The sequence below is a fragment of the Mercenaria mercenaria genome, chromosome 6 (genome assembly GCF_021730395.1).
Source record: "Mercenaria mercenaria strain notata chromosome 6, MADL_Memer_1, whole genome shotgun sequence".
NCBI classification, from domain to species: Eukaryota; Metazoa; Mollusca; class Bivalvia; order Venerida; family Veneridae; genus Mercenaria; species Mercenaria mercenaria.
In genome coordinates, this window is record NC_069366.1 from 84,179,155 (window position 1) to 84,198,697 (window position 19,543).

The following is a 19,543-nucleotide window of genomic DNA, read 5'->3' on the forward strand; positions in this document are numbered from 1 at the left end:
GCTCGGGCATCAACCAATCCCTTGGGATTCTGCAGATGTTATAACACGAAAAACATCTGTTATCCCCGGATTTAGAAAAGGATATTCATTTACTAAGTTAAGCGGAGTTCTGGTCAGTCAAATTGAACCAGGCTTTATGTTTACTATGTTGTGTACGGGCGCCAAATTTGCAAGCTGACCTTGGTCGAGATGGAATCGTTTTCTTTCATTGCATAGAAGACAAGTTTATCATTATTTAAAGTTTAAGCTCGAGCGTTTCTTCTTTTAAAATAACCAAGATTAGAAATCAAGACGGAGTTTACATTAAGGAATCATAAATAACTATAATTTATTTTTTTTCGTTTGTTGCACACATCATAATTTTATAACGAATGATGATTGTTTCTTGTTTTGTAAGAAATAATGTAAAGATAAGTTAATAAAGTAATCATTAATCTGGCAAGTACAACAGTTCTCGACCAAATAACAAAATCAAACATCAAATCAACTATAAACTAATAATTTTGTAATATTTATATTTGAGCATCTGGTAAAGTGAGCTTATTATTAATAGTAAACTTACTTTACTTGCTCATAGCTCATACATGTTTATTTGTGTCATGTTATGTGATTAAATAATGATTTCATCTGTTTAGAACTCTTCGACGACTTGAATGATTTCTGGTTGAAAAGTCATTGAAATTTAAATGTATGATAGACAAAGCCTATAAGGCCATGAGCCATACAAAAAAATACAATAATTATGTGTAAAGGAGGGAATGAAGAAATAGTGGTGAATGTAACAGAATAGGAAAGATCGCCGTGACGCATTAACATCTGTTTATCTGGCGGTGGGCAAAACAAATGTTTTAACATCATTTGTGTATGGGATCTGAAATTTTAATTTTCAATAACTTTTTCGCACATTTATGGATTTTCAAAATTCAAAAAAGTTTTAAAATACTTACAATTTTCATATTTTTGCATTCAGATATATTTTTTAAATGAATAGTCGTTCCAAATGACATTTACTGGCTGCGGGTTTATCCCGCTACCAAAGTTAAACTGTATTTATGACAATCATAGCATCTTTTTTTTTATTCCGAATTACATCCAAAGGATGTTCATGTGCTACACAAAATTGTCCCATTCATGAACAATGTGGATAAATTTTCAATGAACAAGCAGTTCTTATTCAACCTGTATCCACTCGCACTGACCATTTAGATTATATAAGATCTATCAATGAACATGCTGTTCTTATTACCTGTATCCACTTACACTGACCATTTAGATTATGTAAGATCTATCAATGATAAGGTATTCCAGCCCATGTTTACATCACAAGCTTGATCGGGCAGAGTTCATCTTTGATATGAGGCGAATTAAATTTGTGTTTCTTTCTAATTCATGTATATTCATAGACTGGCATTAAAACAGGAAATAAATCTACCAAAAACCCGCAACCATCAAACATTTCTATGCTTTGATTTTTAATAGCGGCGTAGTGATTTTCAAACTTTTGGTGAAACACTAAGTTAAGCGTTTATTATCAGTCCATTTTATTTCGAAATAATAATAAAAAGTAACCAACAAATTACCTGTTTTATAACATTTCCATTGATCCAAAAATTATTGATAAAATTTATGTTTTAAGAAAGTTTAGGCCCTTAGAAAACATCACTGTTTACAAAAAAAAAAACAAAAACAAAAAAAACATGGACGTTCGGCGTTTGCCCATCCGATCACTGTCTTATCTGTTCTAAAAATAGAATATACAGCAGAGTTGTATACAAACACGATCTCTCCTTATGCTTGTTAATAAGCTTCCAGTCCATGTTCAGTCTGTTTTTTTTTCCATTACATATCATTCATTGGAATTTAAAAAAATCACTATAATCAGTTACATTGTATAAACAACGTAACTAACATGTTCGCATTTGAATGTGAAGCATTACATTTGAGGCGCGCCCTGAGAAAATCAACATAGTGTGTTTGCGACCAGCTCAGGTCAGGATCCATGCTGTTCGCTAACAATTTCTCTATTTGTAACAGGGTTTGAAAGCGAACAGCATGGATCCTGTCCAACCTGCGCGGATGCGCAGACTGGTCTGGATCCATGCTGGTAGAAAACGCACTATGTTGGTTTTCTCATGATGCATTACATTTAAGCTTTTGACAACGTCATCAAGGGTTGATTGACAAGTAGAACTTCTTCCGCACTGACAGCTCCCTCACCTGCCGTTCTTTGATGATAAATTTCTTTCAGTAATAACAGCACCGGCAATCTGGAAACGAGTGCCGTCCAATAAGAGTATCCGAAATTAGAAGGGTCAGTGACGCCAATCAATAAAAGTAAGCTGAGCAAGGCGAGAACAGCTGAAATTATAATATAGAAAACGGGCTACTATTGACCTTACGCCAGATAGCCTGTAGCCACGCCTACCAGTTTTCAGGGGGAACAATTCATGCCAGGCCCGACAAACAAAGGAATCAAATGGCGACGGCAGAAATATTTTGCCGGACATTCTAGTTGATTTCGGCGTACGCTACCTCAATTCACACGTATTTCTAAAGTGAAAAGACAAAACACAATCGTTAATAAGTGGATGTTCTGTAGCGAAACATAAATTCTACAAAAAACAACGATACGTTGTTGTTAAAAGCCGGGAACTGCACCCGAGTATGAGGAAAACTAAACAAGGCAGGGGGCCGAGCGGAAAACACGTAAAAAAGACGGAAATCTCTGAAACCATTATAGCTGATTTTGTGGGGTTTTTTTAATTGTCCGTTTCTTTTTCATTATAGAAACGTCAAATTTCGATCTCCCGGAAATCATGTAGGGTATGACTATATTAAGCAGACTAGAACATTAATTTTTATTAATTAAGGTTGAAATCAGACTGTGGATTCTTAATCCTATTTCAAAATAATTAGATAAATTAAAATAAGGTAATTTACATGTAAAAATCGTCACTTGTGTCATTTAAGAAACGTCGGATTTCGAAATACCGGAACTCATTTAAGATGCTCATATCATTGTTCAACATTATTCAGATACATAGCATTTAATGTGTAATACTTAGACATGATGTGTTTTAAGTATAAGTAAACAAAGTTCTCTTATTAGAATTAAAACGTGTAAATGATAAATAAATAAGATATAGTCCAAAGCGATGATATAGTCCATACTCAAATTTCAAGACATATACCGGCGCATCGCAGCTTAAAACAATGTTTGAGCCTACCAAATTTCTTTATAAAGTATACAGAATGAATGTATAATTTTTTGTTTAAGAACATATCTTCTTTATACGAAATATGCTATTTTTTCTGGAATTTTAGACGAAGTTTACGCTGTCTATTAAAATGAAATTTAGAACGAAATCACACACCGAGTGCTAAGTCAAAACTTTGAGCACCTGGAAAAATGTTGATTAGACTCATTAAAAATAATCTTATATTAATCATAGTTTTTATCATGTTTATTATTTGTTGTATTATCACCCAGGTATGACTTAACATACACCAGTGGGAGATTGATGTAAACCTTAAAAAATGCATAAATCATGTTTCCGGTACATTAAGGCATAATATTTACACGTTACCATTCAAATAATATAGAACATCAAATACTTGTGTTTTATCAGTACATACCAGTTACTCTGGTAACTGATGGAATATTTTTACTATTGAATAAAGAATACTAGGCACTTTTGTTAAATAAGAAAGTTAATTTTCATAGAATTTTACACTGATTTAAATGAAATAATTAAAACGTTATAACACAATGAGTGCTAAGTCGAATTGCTTTGCTTTTAAACACTCTTATAAGATTTTTAAGATCAACTATTCTTGAGGACGTCCACAGAGCCTGATACATCGTTGACAATATTCGAGGTCCGAGAGTGAATTTGGAAAAGGGAAGCGCTCTAGTATTACACTATCTTCCCTGTGTCTGATGTAAAGGTGTCGTAACGTCACCTTTTTACCATTATGGACATTTTTCGGTGGTATTTATATTCTTTGACTGGCGAGTCCGGCACTAAGTTTGACGGACAAAATGGCGGCTAACAACAAGGCTTATCATGTCTGTTATCTGATTGGTCAGTTGGAACCTGTCAATCAACACTGGCGTAAGGTCAATTGTTACACTGAAACAAGATTATACTCTTGCCAGTTGGTATATTTATAACAAGTAAAAATATTTACAAATAAATAATAATCAATACAGGTATACGCTACCATGCGAATGTCTATTAGTTATGAATGCGATAATTTTTCTCATAAACAAGAAATGGTATTGACTGATGCAAGTAGCAGGAGAAAAGTCTCATAATTTAAGTGTTTTTCTAGATACATGTGCATGTATTAGGAACTGCGCATATGCATACAAGGTGACTATTAATATATGTTAGGATATGATCAAGTACCACAGATATCATTTTGGTCTTTATTTAAATAAGTAAGAAAAATTAATGGTTTTGTGTGACGCCATAGGGACGACTATGACGCCATCAATGACACCACCCTTTCAGTGGAATTCCAGGTTTGACGACCATTCAGAAATTGGAAAACTTATTCTCCGTGAAGTGAGCAATGAGGGTCATGTAAGAATGCTATTTTGAACTTTTACATTTGAGGTATGTATCGTCAATGTGCGCATCTGCTATAGACAGTAAAAATGCTGTGTCATGAATGAAACATTACAGTAAAATATAGATGCGCATGATGTATATTCTTGCATGATAACCATTTACGCAATAATACGAGCCGCACCATGAGAAAACCAACATAATGCGTTTGCGACCAGCATGGATCCTGGCCAGCTTGCGCTTCCGCGTAGTCCCGTCAGGATCCACCCTGTTCGCTTTCAAAGCCTATTGAAATTAGAGAAACCGATAGCGAACAGCATGGATCCAGACCAGATCTGGATCCATGCTGGTCGCAAACGCACTATGCTGGTTTTTCTCATGGCACGGCTCAAAATTATGGACTGTATGAAGGTAAATGACACGTAATGGTAATTGGCAAATTATTTATTCTCCGTGATTCTCCGTTTGTTATACGGAAAGTACGATGTTCCGTTTGGACAATCGTGACTTTTTCTTTAATACTAAACCGCGATGCACGATGGTACGATGACGAAAAACGCGATGGCGCGATGGCACGATGATGAAACAACGATGGTACGATGGTGAAAATGCGATGGCACGATGATGCAATCGCTATGGTTCGATGGTACAATGGTGAAATGTCGATGTAATATCGCGTTTTCATCATCGTATCATCGCGTTTTTACCATCGTACCATCGTGTCATCGCGTTTTTTCATCGTACCATCGTGCCATCGCGTTTTCATCATCGTACCATCGCGTTATTACCATGGTACCATCGCGTTTTCACCATCGTGCCGTCGCGTTTTCACTATCGTGCCATCGCGTTATCACCATCGTGCCATCGCGTTATCACCATCGTTCCATCGCGTTTTCACTATCGTACCATCGTGTTTTCACCACCGTACCATCGCGTTTTCACTATCGTGCAATCGCGTTATCACCATCGTACCATCGCGTTTTCACCATCGTACCATCGCCTTCCGCTGGTCATGCGCAATGGTACAGTATATGTGTCAGTAAAATACAGGCTTGATACAATCTCATTTTCACACTATGTACCTTCTACATCCTAACAAGGATAAGCTGAGTTTGAATAATACCATGTGACTATCAAACCCAGCTTTTTATTTACTTTCATGCATACATAAAATACAAAGGACATGGCCTTGAAGATTTTACAGTTTTAATGAACTGAGCAGTGAACATTTTGTAAAGCATTTTGCAAAACAGCAGAATCTAAATGGTAAATTTCTTCTCACAAAATACATTGAAATACATTCATCTATTGTTGACAAAAATACAAGTACACGGGACTACGCATGTCTAACCGGAAGGCGATGGTACGATGGTGAAAACGCGATGGTACGATGGTGAAACCACGATGGTACGATGATGATAACGCGATGGCACGATGGTGAAACCGCGATGGTACGCATATGGGAAAATTAGACCCATCGATTTTTCAAACCGTTGAAGTGAAAATATTTTATATAGCGCAAATAGTAGAGCAGCAAAACCTAATAAATGGCTTAGTTAATGAGTAACCTATCCACAAAAAGTTACAAAACATGTCATATACCAAAATGTTTGGCAGGATCTGAAGTTTATCGGACTGCCAGCATAAATTGCAAATTTTTGGTGCGGACCGAGAAATCCAAGATGGCGTCCAAGATGGCCGCCACTTAAGGATTTTATAGGTAAATTTAAAGATAAGGATGTAAATAATTTATGAAGAAAAACCCTGTAACTTAATTGTATACAAGTATTTAAACTAACAATGTTTAAAAACATATTATATATTTGAGGTCACTCAAGGTCAGTTCAAGGCCGTAGGCAAGGTCAAAAGGTCAAAAATGGTCTAATATTACTATTTTTTCTGCAATCTTTTTACATTCTCTCCAAAGTCTGTGACATAACTGGTCATTTTTCATATTAGAACAGGTTTGTATGCATGGCAATTTGTAGAGGAGTACATTTGGCTAACATAGTTACCATGGTGAAAAAAATGGTTCTAATATTTCTGTTATTAAGATCTAGTTGGTGGATTCACATACATGTGTGCTAAAACACATTTTACAAACTCCCTTTGATTTTTTGTGGTGAAAGATTTGTTATAAAAGTAATATTGTTGGGAGTGATCAGCATCATTTTCAAGGATGTATTCAAGGTCAGTTGGTCAAAATAGCAGAAAAAGAACATAAAGAAACCACTTTTTTAATATACCGTACACACGTTTTCATTCTTTTTTTAAATTGTACGAATTTTCATTTCAGAATAGACGTATGTGTTTGACAATTTCATTTGCAATTTTAATTGAGATATATTTGCAAATAGTTACACTCAATTGTTAAAAATATGTTACATTCTAGGTTAATCAAGATAAATTCTATGTCATAAATAAGGTTAAAGTGTCAAAATGACAATTATATCAGTTTTCAACTATACAAAATGACATTTATATCAATTTTTAAACTATCTAATTGTTTCGCTTCCAAAAGGACATATTCTTATATTCGCATTTTTCATTTTTAAGCTGTATCTAAGTTCCAACGCTTAAAACTGACGTAAACATTTTTCTTTTTTTAAATTTTGAAAACCTTCTGCCTGTAGCGAGACAGAAAATAAGCTAACCAAGGACTGGGTTTATACGTAGATATAATGATATAAGGCTGTTTTGTAACATTATTCTGAAATATATTTTACACTTATTTTCAATCTCTTTGGTAATGCCATTTTTGAAGCCTCTTTCAGGCTTATTAGTTATGGGTATAATATCAGACTATGTGAGAATGCGCAATAAGATAAAAAATCTGTTAAAGTAATGTATGTAATTTTAGGAAATAAGTACGATTAAAAGATAAAAACATTCCTTACAACGCAGTGTTTTTTTTTTAAATTTCATTTTTCTATTTTTCAAATCAACTTGTGGCTTCTGAAAGAAAGTATAGCAGGAAAATTCACCAAATGGGGATGTGGAGCCATTTCAATCTTGTGTGTGTTAACTTGAGTGTATGGGTGCAGATGGTAGGTGTATATTCAATTTATGTCATGTATGGGTTGACAAAAGGTTTATATGGTAGAGCTTTGACATTTTCGTTGGCTGTTGTGATGTTTCGTTTTATGAAGCCTAAAGTTAAATTTGCATTTGAAGCTATTCTAATGATACGTCCATGTTTTCAAACAACTATTTGACATATGGCTTTAAAACTTTGAACACTTGTTTGTATATATTAGTTTCTACCTCTTGGCAAGAGTACATAACTCTGTCAAGTAATTTGGCTGAATTATGGCTCTTTTTGGACTTGAAAATTTGTTCAGATTTCGTACAAGTCCATATTTAGTAAAAAAATATTTTGCATGTGTCTTTTAAACTTTGAACACATGTTTAATATAACAGTATCTACCAGTAAGCAAGAGTACATAACTCTGTCAAGTCTTTTGGCTGAATTATGGCCCGTTTTGTTCTTGGAAATTGGTTCAGATTTCGTACAAGTCCATGTTTTGCAACAGCTATTTGACCTGTGCCTTTGAAACTTTGAACACTTGTTTGTATATATTAGTCTCTATCTGTAGGCAAGAGTACTTAACTTTGTTATATACTTTGGCTGAATTATTCCCCTTTTTGGACTTGGATATTGGTTCAGTTTTCGTACATGTTTTGTCGAAACTACATGTATTTGACATGGGGCTTTGAAACTTTGAACACTTTATTATCATTATGATTTCCATATTTAGGCAAAAGTTCAACTATTTTGGCTGAATTATGGCACTTTATGGACTTGGAAATGAGTTAAATTTTTTTTATACCAGTCCATATTTTGTCAAACATGTTTGTCATATGGCTTTGAAACTTTGACCACATGTTTACCATCGTAGTTTACAAATGTAGGCAAGATCACATAACTGTGACATGTACTGTTGCTCAGTTATGGTCCTTCTTTGACACAGAAATTAGTTTACTTTTGCATGCCATTCCATATTTTGTCTAAACTGTTTAATATATGGCTTTGAAACTTTGAACACTTGCTTACCATTATGGTCACACATTGCCATATAGTACAAGACTCATCCAAATCCACAAATAGTCTTATCTATTTTTCTCCTTTTGTCTGAAAAATCTCTTGCAATATTTTGACCCCATACTTCCAAATTTTTTTTCGAATAGTCTAGCGCGTTGTCAACAGACAGCTCTTGTTGTTTTTGTGGTGTTGCATGTGGAAGGATTTGACTACATGTCCTACTCATTTACCCATTTAAACTTGTTAAGAAAGATTGTGTAAGATTGATTACAATATCAACAACAATGTGTCGGATTTGTTACTTGATAGAGATGGAAGATATATATATATAAGGACAGAGTCTTGTGGAACACCAGATGTCACAGGTACTTCACCTCCATGGCTACATACTGACTTCTATTGAGTAGGAATGCCACAGGCCACTCGAGGAATTGCATGCAAACACCTTTAGAAAAGTTTGAGTGGTTTACCTTTTCAAAAACTAAACTTAGGTCGAGGAAGATCAAGTTTGTTTATTAATGGTAATGTTTCTAGTGATTTCATCTGTCAATACTATCAGTTTAGTCAGAAAAGACGTTGTCACGAAAGCCACGTTGGTGGTCTTGAAGAATGTTGTATTACGTAAGGTGAGCAAAATCATTGGACACAACTCTTTACCAAAACTTATGGTATAAGCCGATAGTCTGCTAAGTTACTTGGGTCTCCCTCTTGGGGCTCCCTCTTTGAAAAAAAAACGCTGACTTTGTTCGAAACTGTTATGTTTCTGAAAACACTTATAGATTCTTTCGTTTCATGTGTTTACTTCAAAATTATTTTTACAACATAATGATATAATTGACAACATTTTAAACTCCACAATTGTTTTTTTTTTGACGTTATAATAAAATTTCTGCAATATGTTGTAATATAATTTAATGATTAATATGTTTGAAGAAGACATGATAACAATATTATAACAATCGGACGTAGATTGTTTACCATACCAATTACAAAATCAAAAGTTGCATAAGTCATTAAAGTAATTATGTAATTTCTATTATTACATACGATTTTCAACTTTGAAAAGGAACATCTGTCAATATTGTTGTTAACTTTTGTAAATTTCAAATCACTAAAGGCAACCGTGGTGTTAAAACGTATTATATACTTAGTATAAATAGTTCCAAATTTACGTTAAAAGTAAACAAAAAACCTTCTGACTTGCTCAGCTACTTTTGGTAATTTGTTGAACATGATATTGTCAATAAACGACTTAGGTGTGCGTTCTGCTCTAAATGGGATAGGTCTAATGGTTAATGTGTCAACCGCTCAACCCGGGTCTCTGAGTTCGAGCCCTACTGGGGTCATGACCATGCAAGCTTATATGACACCGGTAGATATACTGTTTTTTCCAGGAGATGGACTCGAGAGTGGCTGAAATAGGCTTTAAGCTTTTATCATAATCAAGCTGAAATAAATTAGTTTTTACTAATGGTACATCTAGATTCACAATGGCCTCCAGGTCATTATGGCCAGAAGGCATACCGAAACCATATATTAACTTCCTGATCTTGGCACAGCCAAACGGGCAAAATATGTATCATTTTATATGTTTAACCAGATGTACAATCTTTAATATAAACATTTATGTAACTTAAAATATTGAAAATGTGTACATGGTTTAGGTGGTTTTAGGCTACTTTTACCCTTTGACCTTGAATATGACCTTAAAAATGGCCTTGACCAGTCCCAAAAATATAATATTTTTTAAAAACATTCTTACTACAAAGTGCGGTTGTAACATGTGTATTCTTCAAAATAAAAAAGTCATGATATTCAGTTTGGAGTCTCAGAATGAAAAAAAGGTTGCAACTGAAACGGTAATTTTAGACCGTTTTTGACATTGCGTATGAGCTTGAAATGACCTTGAGTGACTTCAAAAATATAACATTTGTTTTAAACATTTCAAGTTCGAATACTTGTATGCCGTTAGGTCACATATGTTTTCTTCATTTATATTTAATAGCCTTATTTTTAACTCGACCTATAAGGACAAAAAATGGCGACCCTCTTAAAACACTGCAATGACATTGACCATGAACCAGAATATCATCTTTGTTAAAAACTGTCTTTGAGAAAAAACAACAGGTTTTCTGTTACATGCGTTTTCTTCATAGTATATCTAAATCTGCCTAATAGAGATTAAATGCCGGTGTAACATTAAATACTGACCCCGTTGAAAATTGACCGCATGGATCCTTTTTCAACGTTGAGATCCCCGTCAACATTTCAACATCAAATTTTGATCAAATGGTCCTTTTTCAATGTTGAGAATTGTCCCCGTCAACATTTCAACATTAAATTTTGATCAAAATGTCCTTTTCCAACGTTGAGAATTGATCCCACCAACATTCCAACATTTCAACATTATATTTTGATCAATGGGGTCAATTTTCAACGGGGTCAATATTTAATGTTACACCGCGCATAGTAAAGAACATTTAGGTGTTACTATAGTTACCAGAACTATCCTCATGTAAATTGCTGATGAATATGTCGAAGACCTAGGTCTAGTCTGATATAAATGGTATATTTTCGAAAGAATGAAACAATTTGTAAATAAAAACATGTAATTTTGCGCTATTTTGACCTTTTGACATTGACCTTGAAATGACATTGACCAGTTCCAAAATCATAACACTTCGTCTTACTACACACAATAGAAGAAAGTTTGTAACATTTGTTCTTTTCAAAGACAGTTTAAAAGCTTGTATAATTATGAATCCACCATATAGATCTGAAATAGCGGCTATATTGAAACACACTTAGTTCAACTATGGTAACCATGGTAACCAAATGTACTCCTCTGAAATAGTGCAAATGAAATTGTCATACACGCAGATCTACTCTGATATGAGAAATGACAAATTATGTCATTCAGTTTGGAGACAATAAAAAAAGATTGTAGCTGAAACAGTGATTTTAGACCGTTTTTGACCTTTTGACCTTGAGTATGACCTTGAAATGACCTTGAGTGACCTCTAGAATATAACAATTATTTAACACTTTCTTAGTTTAGATACTTTAATGTGGTTAAGTCACTTGTGTTTTCTTCATAAATATTTACTAGCCTTATTTTCAAATCTACGTATAAGAACTTAAAATGGCGGCCATCTTGGACGCCATCTTGGATTTCTCGGTCCGCACCAAAAATTTGCAATTTATGCCGATAGTCCAATAAACTTCAGACCCTCCCAAACATTTTGGTATATGACATATTTTGTAACTTTTGGTGGCCAGGTTGAATGCTAAAACTGAGGGTTAGCTGCTCTACTAAAAGGAGGAGCCCTTTACTTTATTTAAATTCACGGAAAAAGTACTATAGGTATTTTAGCTTTGCAAAAGATGTGATAATATTCAATGTATTGTCTTTCTTTTAAATAGTTTATTTTTAAAATGAATTTAAAAGAAAATGGTCTTTTTTTGCATATACTTTATGTCTGTTTATCTACAATTAGAAACATAGTAAAATATGGATAATTTGCTGAAATTTCTTCTGTATAACAAAGAATAAATAGATTCTTATGTGCGCTTAAAAACCTTTGCAAACGACTTAGTAATCTATATTCATTTAGCTATTGTTTCATACTAATTTGGACGCTCCATAATATGATTGGTTTACAGCCAATAGTCAATTTTAAACAGCTTGAGGATCGAAGTTAAAAATTTAAAAAAGAAACGTTGAAATTTGAGGCGGCATATTTTGGGCAAGTTAGAAGTAGAAAATCAGAATTCAGATTTTGAAAGGATGATGTTGAAATTCGCTTACATAGAATTTCGCACAGACTCGGAAATTGAAATTAAAATAAAAAGAATTCGTCGAATTTCGAGGCAGAACTGAAATTAGATCCAGCAGGATGACCGAAATTCAAATATTGTGAGGGAAGCGGTCGTCCAGTGGATAATGTGTCGGCCGCTCAACCAAGGGGTCGTGGGTTCGAGCACCAAAGGGGTCACGACCATGACTCTCATATGACACCAGTACTAGTTTTTCCAGGAAGCTGGCTGTTTAAAAGATAGTTTCACATTCAATACCAGTTTTAAATTCTGTTGCTTTGAAAATTCGAGCAGGCTTGAAATAAAGTACCGGGAATAATATATTTAGATTTTTAACAAGGAGCTGTGTTCAATAAACGCTTGATACCCCCGGTGGCATCCTTGTCGATACAAAGCAACCTAAGTCCAAAACGAGGTCAAGTTCAAGGTCAAGGTCAAACTGAAGTCAGGTGATGTTTTAAGATGAGGAATGGTCACAGGTTACATCTGCATTAGTATCAAGTCATTCTAGTAAGGGGTATTGATGCTAGACGAAACGGTCCCATTTGGTTAACCTCGTACGGACGGACGAACGACGGACGAACGAACGAACGGACGGACAGGACAATCACTATATCCCGGGGGCATAAAAACTTGAATTTCGATGTATCCAATCTTGCACGATTTTTAATCTTTGAATCTTGAGCAGATCGCATTTTCAGTATTATACTGAAATTCAGCTTTTCAAAATTTGAAGTACGATTTTCGAGATGGCTCGACACTTATTGCTTGCTCGATATTTGACTTTCTCATTTCAATATCAATCTTGGAACAGGCTGTTCATTCAATACGAGATCGAAATTTGGCTTTTGGAATATTATAAATTTCGATCATTGAGCTGGCCCGAAATTAAAAGCTATTTTGAAATTTGACGTTTTTTCGATCTTCAGGTGCAGCTTAGGATCAAAATTCGATAAGTTATGAAGTTGAATTTCGATCTTCGAGCTGGCATAAGGTTCTAAGCTAGTTGGACACCGCTCACGACATAATAATAATTGTGCAGTTATTTGATTACATAAAAACTACTTAAAATCTTTTTTTCATAATTAATTAATGTAAATTAGACTTAACAATATCCCTAAATCCATATGATCAAAAGTATTAATGTAACGGTACATTGGCGAAGAAGGGTTAGACATCGGCCGGAAATACAGAGTAGGCCGAAAACTAGCGAACAGTCTTGACAGCCGATTTACCTGGCCAAACGAATTATCGGCTTTTGTTGTGATTTTCACGATGGGTCTAATTTTCCCATATGACGGTGATAACGCGATGGCACGATGGTGAAAGCGCGATGGCACGATGGTGAAACCGCGATGGTACGATGGTGATACCGCGATGACACGATGGTGAAAACGCGATGGTACGATGGTGATAACGCGATGGCACGATGGTGAAAACGCGATGGTACGATGATGAAAACGCGATGGCACGATGGTGAAAACGCGATGGTACGATGTTGAAACCGCGATGGCACGATGGTAAAAACGCGATGGCACGATGGTGAAAACGCGATGGTACGATGGTGAAAACGCGATGGCACGATGTTACGATGATGAAAACGCGATGGTACGATGGTGAAAACGCGATGATACGATGATGAAAACGCGATATTACATCGACATTTCATCATCGTACCATCGCACCATCGCCATTTCATTATCGTGCCATCGCGTTTTCACCATCGTACCATCGTTGTTTCATCATCGCGCCATCATGCATCGCGGGTTTAGGATTAAATAATAAGTCACGATTGTCCAAACGGAACACCGTAGGAAAGTGATGTGCGCATTCATGATCAACTACACTGATGCCCGAAGACTGCCGAAACTTGCAAAAAGAAATTACGTCATCCACGGAAATTGCCCAGTGTCATTACGGATCAATAACCTTTAACCTTGTTATCCTGTCATATGAGCCGCGCCATGAGAAAACTATCATAGTGACTTTGTGACCAGCATAGATCCAGACCAGCCTGTGCATCCGCGCACTCTGGTCAGGATCTATTCTGTTCGCTAACAGTTCCTCTAAGTCCAACAGGCTTTTGAAAGTGAACAGCATGGATCCTGACCAGACTGCGTGGATGCACAGGCTGGTCTGGATCCATGCTGGTCGCAAACCCACTATGTTGGTTTTCTCATGGCGCGGTTCATTTGATTTTTACACAATGACATTTTCTTTCTTTTTCGCAGTTTACCTTTTCTTCATTCGACTTACCTACAATGATGTACACAAGAATTCCGACGAATACATGTGTTCGAACACTTTCCTTTTTCCAAGCAATGATCATAAAACATAGATTGAGAACATATACACTGAAGGCGAATGCTTCCATAGGTAGAAGGTAGTTAAATACAGGAGGAGGGACTGAAAAAGAAAATAGAAAAAGTGACAATTAAAATGCCACAACTTGATAGTTATAATACTTTTTACGAATATAAGATCTAGTAGAAATTATGAAAACAGAGAGATATCACACAGACTAGTTTGGTTTAGAGTAGATTATACAAAATAGTGATCTGAACTAACACCAGTTTTCAAGAGTTTTTTCGCGAAAATTATGGCGGTTTTTATCAAAAAAATTCACATGTTTGTATGTATGACAGTCATACAAGAGGTGCTGTTTTCGTCTGCATTCAAGGATTACATAACATTATGTTGTAACATAATGAAATGAATGAATCAGCACAATGATAAATGCTATTCAAATATTCCAAAGGAATATATAAATATAAAATCGCCCATGTACGAACATACACAGGGAACTTGGATACTCAACTAAATGAGCCGTGCAATGAGAAAACCAAATCTTGTCAAGTCTGTAAAGGAAGGCCAGGTTGATGTCGCTATAATGGATTTTAGTAAAGCTTTTGATGTAGTAGACCATAGAAGACTCCTCCACAAGCTTAAATTTTATGGTATCAGAGGCAATGCTCATCACTGGATAAAAGCCTTTCTCAGTAATAGAACGCAGAAAGTAGTTGTTGATGGTGCTATGTCGTCTGTAGCCACAGTTGATTCTGGTGTCCCCCAGGGTTCCGTTTTAGGGCCTCTTCTATTTCTTCTCTACATAAACGACCTCCCTGCCAGTGTTCGTTCGGATGTGAGACTGTTTGCTGATGACTGTATCATCTATAGAGTAATACGCTCAGCTGTGGACTCACATACCCTTCAAGCAGATCTGGACAGACTGGCAGGGTGGGAGAGGAAGTGGAGGATGGCCTTCAACGTAGACAAATGCCACATCATGCACATTACCCCACCTAGATCTAAACCAGTCATGACTGACTACTTTCTTCACAGCCAACCCTTGTCTGAGGTCAAACAAGCTACCTATCTCGGTGTGGAACTTTCATCTAATCTCTCTTGGTCTCCACACATTAGCAAAATAACAAATAAGGCCAGTCAAAATCTTGGGTTCTTAAAACGAAATCTACATTCTGCCAAACCTGAAACTAAAGCAGCAGCCTACAAATCAATAGTCAGACCTTCCTTGGAATACTGTGCTTCTGTTTGGGACCCTTATCAATTAAATGACAAGCAGAAATTAGAAAATGTACAAAAGAGGGCCGCTAGGTTTGTTACCAACAACTATTCAAAGTCGCCGGGTACTGTAACACAATTACTACAGCAATTACAATGGGAGTCCTTAGAGCGCAGAAGACAGAACATCCGTCTTAGCCTCTTCCATAAAATACATTATGGGCTTGTTGACATAATACCTTTACAATATATGGATCCACTATTAAGAACATCCAGACATCACCATCAACTAGCATATCATATACCACACTCATCAGTTGACTACATAAAGTACTCATTTTTCCCTAGGACAATAGTTGAATGGAACTCACTGCCGGTGCACTTAGTCAGTGCTGACTCAAACGCTGTGTTTAAGTCGGGACTGACTGTGTTACCACACATCCCCTAGACAGTACATATATGCTTTTATCTTTTAACAGTACTAACTCTCTTGTTTCTTCACCATGTACATAGTAGATTATGCAATGTATAGGCTTTAAGGGCTTGAGTAGGTTTTTGCACTATTTTTTATCACATTGTCAATGTCCTCCTGGGTGGATTGAGTAGCTTGGGAGGCTTGATAATCTTTCACTTTACTAACCCCCACGCATGGCCATTATAGTCCAACAGGACTGCTTGCCATTATCAAAGATGATGATGATGATGATGAACCAAAATAGTGGCTTTGCGACCAACTGTTCGCTTTCAAAACCTATTGTAATTAGAGAAACCGTAAGCGAACAACATGGATCCTGACCAGACTGCGCGGATGCGCAGGCTGGTCTGGATCAATGCTGGTCGAAAAGCCGCTATGTTGGTCTTCTCATGGTGCGGCTAAATTATTTAAAGGCTTTGTACAATTTTAAGGGTGAATATCAAAAATCGTCAATTTTGAGGTTGTCAACGTAATGGTTTTTCCTGCGAAATAATAAATTATAGATTTCAGTCGTTTGGGTGTAATACGTCCGACCAGAGAAATCTTCATGTAGTACAACTTTTTATAGAAACCTCGAAGAAGAAATATCAAATTAGGATGTTCTAAACACCGCCACCGCACCGATGCAGAAACTATTGTATAGTTTATATGGAGACTTTTCAGATTTGATGGTGCAGGAAGACCACCGTTACCCCTCCATGCAATATTTCATCACTGGCAAGCACTCTGGTAGAATCACCAACCTTCCATAAGCCAGCTCAAAGGCTTCCTCACATGCAGGATTCAACGCCCCTAGTGAGGCTCGAACCCACATCGATGAGAGGCAAGTGATTTGAAGTCAGCGACCTTAACCGCTTGGCCACGGAGGCTCTAGAATGTTTTTGTGAAAGATATGACCAAACAATGTATAAATATATTGATTCACATAAAATCCTGTGCAATTAATCATTGTTATGAAAAAAAAGAGAGCAAATTCTGGCTTTAAATACGTAATCTAACTCTATCCAACATTAAAAACAGTCCCATTGAATATATGTTGTGATCAAAGTTAGATTTTAACAAATGTACAACGCACCTATATCTGTTCCAGTTTCATTTATGTTATACAGTCCACACCGGCCATCACTGAGACAACAGTGATAAAACAGTCCACATGAATCACACGTGTCGGTCGATATCCATTTAGGTGTAAAAAATGCTATAGAATGAACAGTGAAAACAATAGAAAAGAAAGCAGACCACCAAAAAGTGTCAGATTTGTTCACCATTGTGAGTATTTATCATTTGTGTTGCGCTAACCAGTTTTGATTCGAGTGTAAAGATTATATAGTTGATTATTAGGCCAAAAAAGATCTGTCGGGTTAGGTTCTTAACCTTAGTTAGCCTGCTGGCGGCAAGTGATTCTGCCTTTGCGACCAGTGAAGTCTGATCGTTGTCTGCACTGTTCGCTATTCAGTCAGTAAATTTTCAGTAAACACCCCTCCGAATAATAAAATGGAATTGCCGAAATTGAATGAAGGACCGGTCCATTTTAGAAATTTAGCAGGGTAAAGGTTAATTTGTCATACACATAAGTTTTACCTAATTAAGCTTATAATATATAAACATCATCCAGTATATTCGAATTGCTTCATCCAACAACATAATAATTTGAGCCGCACCATGAGAAAACCAACATAGTGCATATGCGACCAGCAATAATCCAGACCAGTCTGCGCGTCCGCGCAGTTTGAGCAGGATCTATGCCGTTCGCTTCCTAAGTCTGTTGCTATTCGAGAAATCGTTAGCGAACAGCATGCGCAGTCTGGTCTGGATCCATGCTGGTCGCAAATGCGCTATGTTGGTTTTCTTACGGTGCGGCTCATTTCACAAGAATCATGTACAATAATGTGCTTTAAAAAGAAATAGCATTATGACATTTGGTTTCTCTGAAAAAATGTTTCTACATTTGATTCATGTACAAAAGAAATACAAAATGAATTGTGGTGTTAGAATGTATGGGAAAAATGATCATGCGTCCGAACACTCCTCACGTACATTAAACAAAAAAAAATATTTATCTCATACCATACCAGAATAAAATTACCTATAGCTACGTGTCATAACTTATATCTACCGTTTTGTCATCTGACATTTACATGATAGAAAAATATTTTTTGGAGCTATATCAATCTTCAACACTAGAAAATCGTTCATTAATGCTGATTGTTAGAACGCACGCTTTATCACGACAACGTGCGGTAAAAATTCACCGCTTAGTAGATTAAAACAAGCGCAGTCAATCTAGTATTGTGATCTTGGGTCCACATGCAATTCAATGAATCACATTGACCACGGAAATGTTGCACTTCACTAATTCATACTCCAATGGAAACCATTAACATAAAAAGCAACCAAGCAAAATTATAGCAGACTCGGTTTGACTGAATCTGTTCACGAGAGATATGGGTAATCCAGATACATGTACAATTTGAAAAAAAAACAACAACAACATACAATCGCTAAATAAACTTTAACGCTTTGTAATGCGCTATCGTTAACTTAATTTCAGACGTTTTGCGTTAGACAAATATTTTAGTTTCCCAGAAACGGAATTTTGGGCTCAGTTGATTTCCATGCATATGCTTTATAAATTACTTGATAGTGTTTTTATTTTGTACAAATAATTTTGAAACATAAATCAAAATCGTATTGCCCTTTAAGTCGTTATCATTCCTGTTGATAACAATAACCAAGTTACCTCAGCAAGTAATACGGCTATTATCATAAAACATACTGTTGTACAAATAAAACAATAAGTAATATTTATCAGCAAACGAATATTCATTGTTTCAAGTGATAAACGTATATTTGCTTCCTTTTTGAAAGAGTATAAGGCCTACAAAAGTGTTTGTTTCCGGATTCCGACCTATCCTAAATTTTAGCCCGACCCTAAATGTTTTTATGGCCTTGGAGAATTTTTGTAAAACCTGCACTTTTTATGCTTTAAACATGGTCAGTGATGTTGGAAATCAACATACTGATGCTTTAAAGGCATAAACCCCTTATTTGTATTCATGTTTAGACACAAAAATAATTTCCGAAAGGCCCTACTTAATAATAAAAAAATAAAAA

General features: G+C 35.8%; 1 protein-coding gene across 1 annotated transcript; it reads right to left on the reverse strand.

Annotated features, from left to right (window-relative positions):
• Positions 1 to 330: 330 nt before the first annotated feature.
• LOC123555344 (uncharacterized) lies at positions 331 to 17,705 on the reverse strand. Its single transcript, XM_045345994.2, has 3 exons — positions 17,505 to 17,705; positions 14,689 to 14,838; positions 331 to 2,358 (listed from the first exon to the last, which is right to left on the reverse strand). Exons 1-3 carry the CDS (start codon positions 17,695 to 17,697, stop codon positions 2,147 to 2,149), a joined length of 555 nt encoding a protein of 184 aa, XP_045201929.1. The 5' UTR covers positions 17,698 to 17,705; the 3' UTR covers positions 331 to 2,146.
• Between the last annotated feature and the right edge of the window lie 1,838 nt (positions 17,706 to 19,543).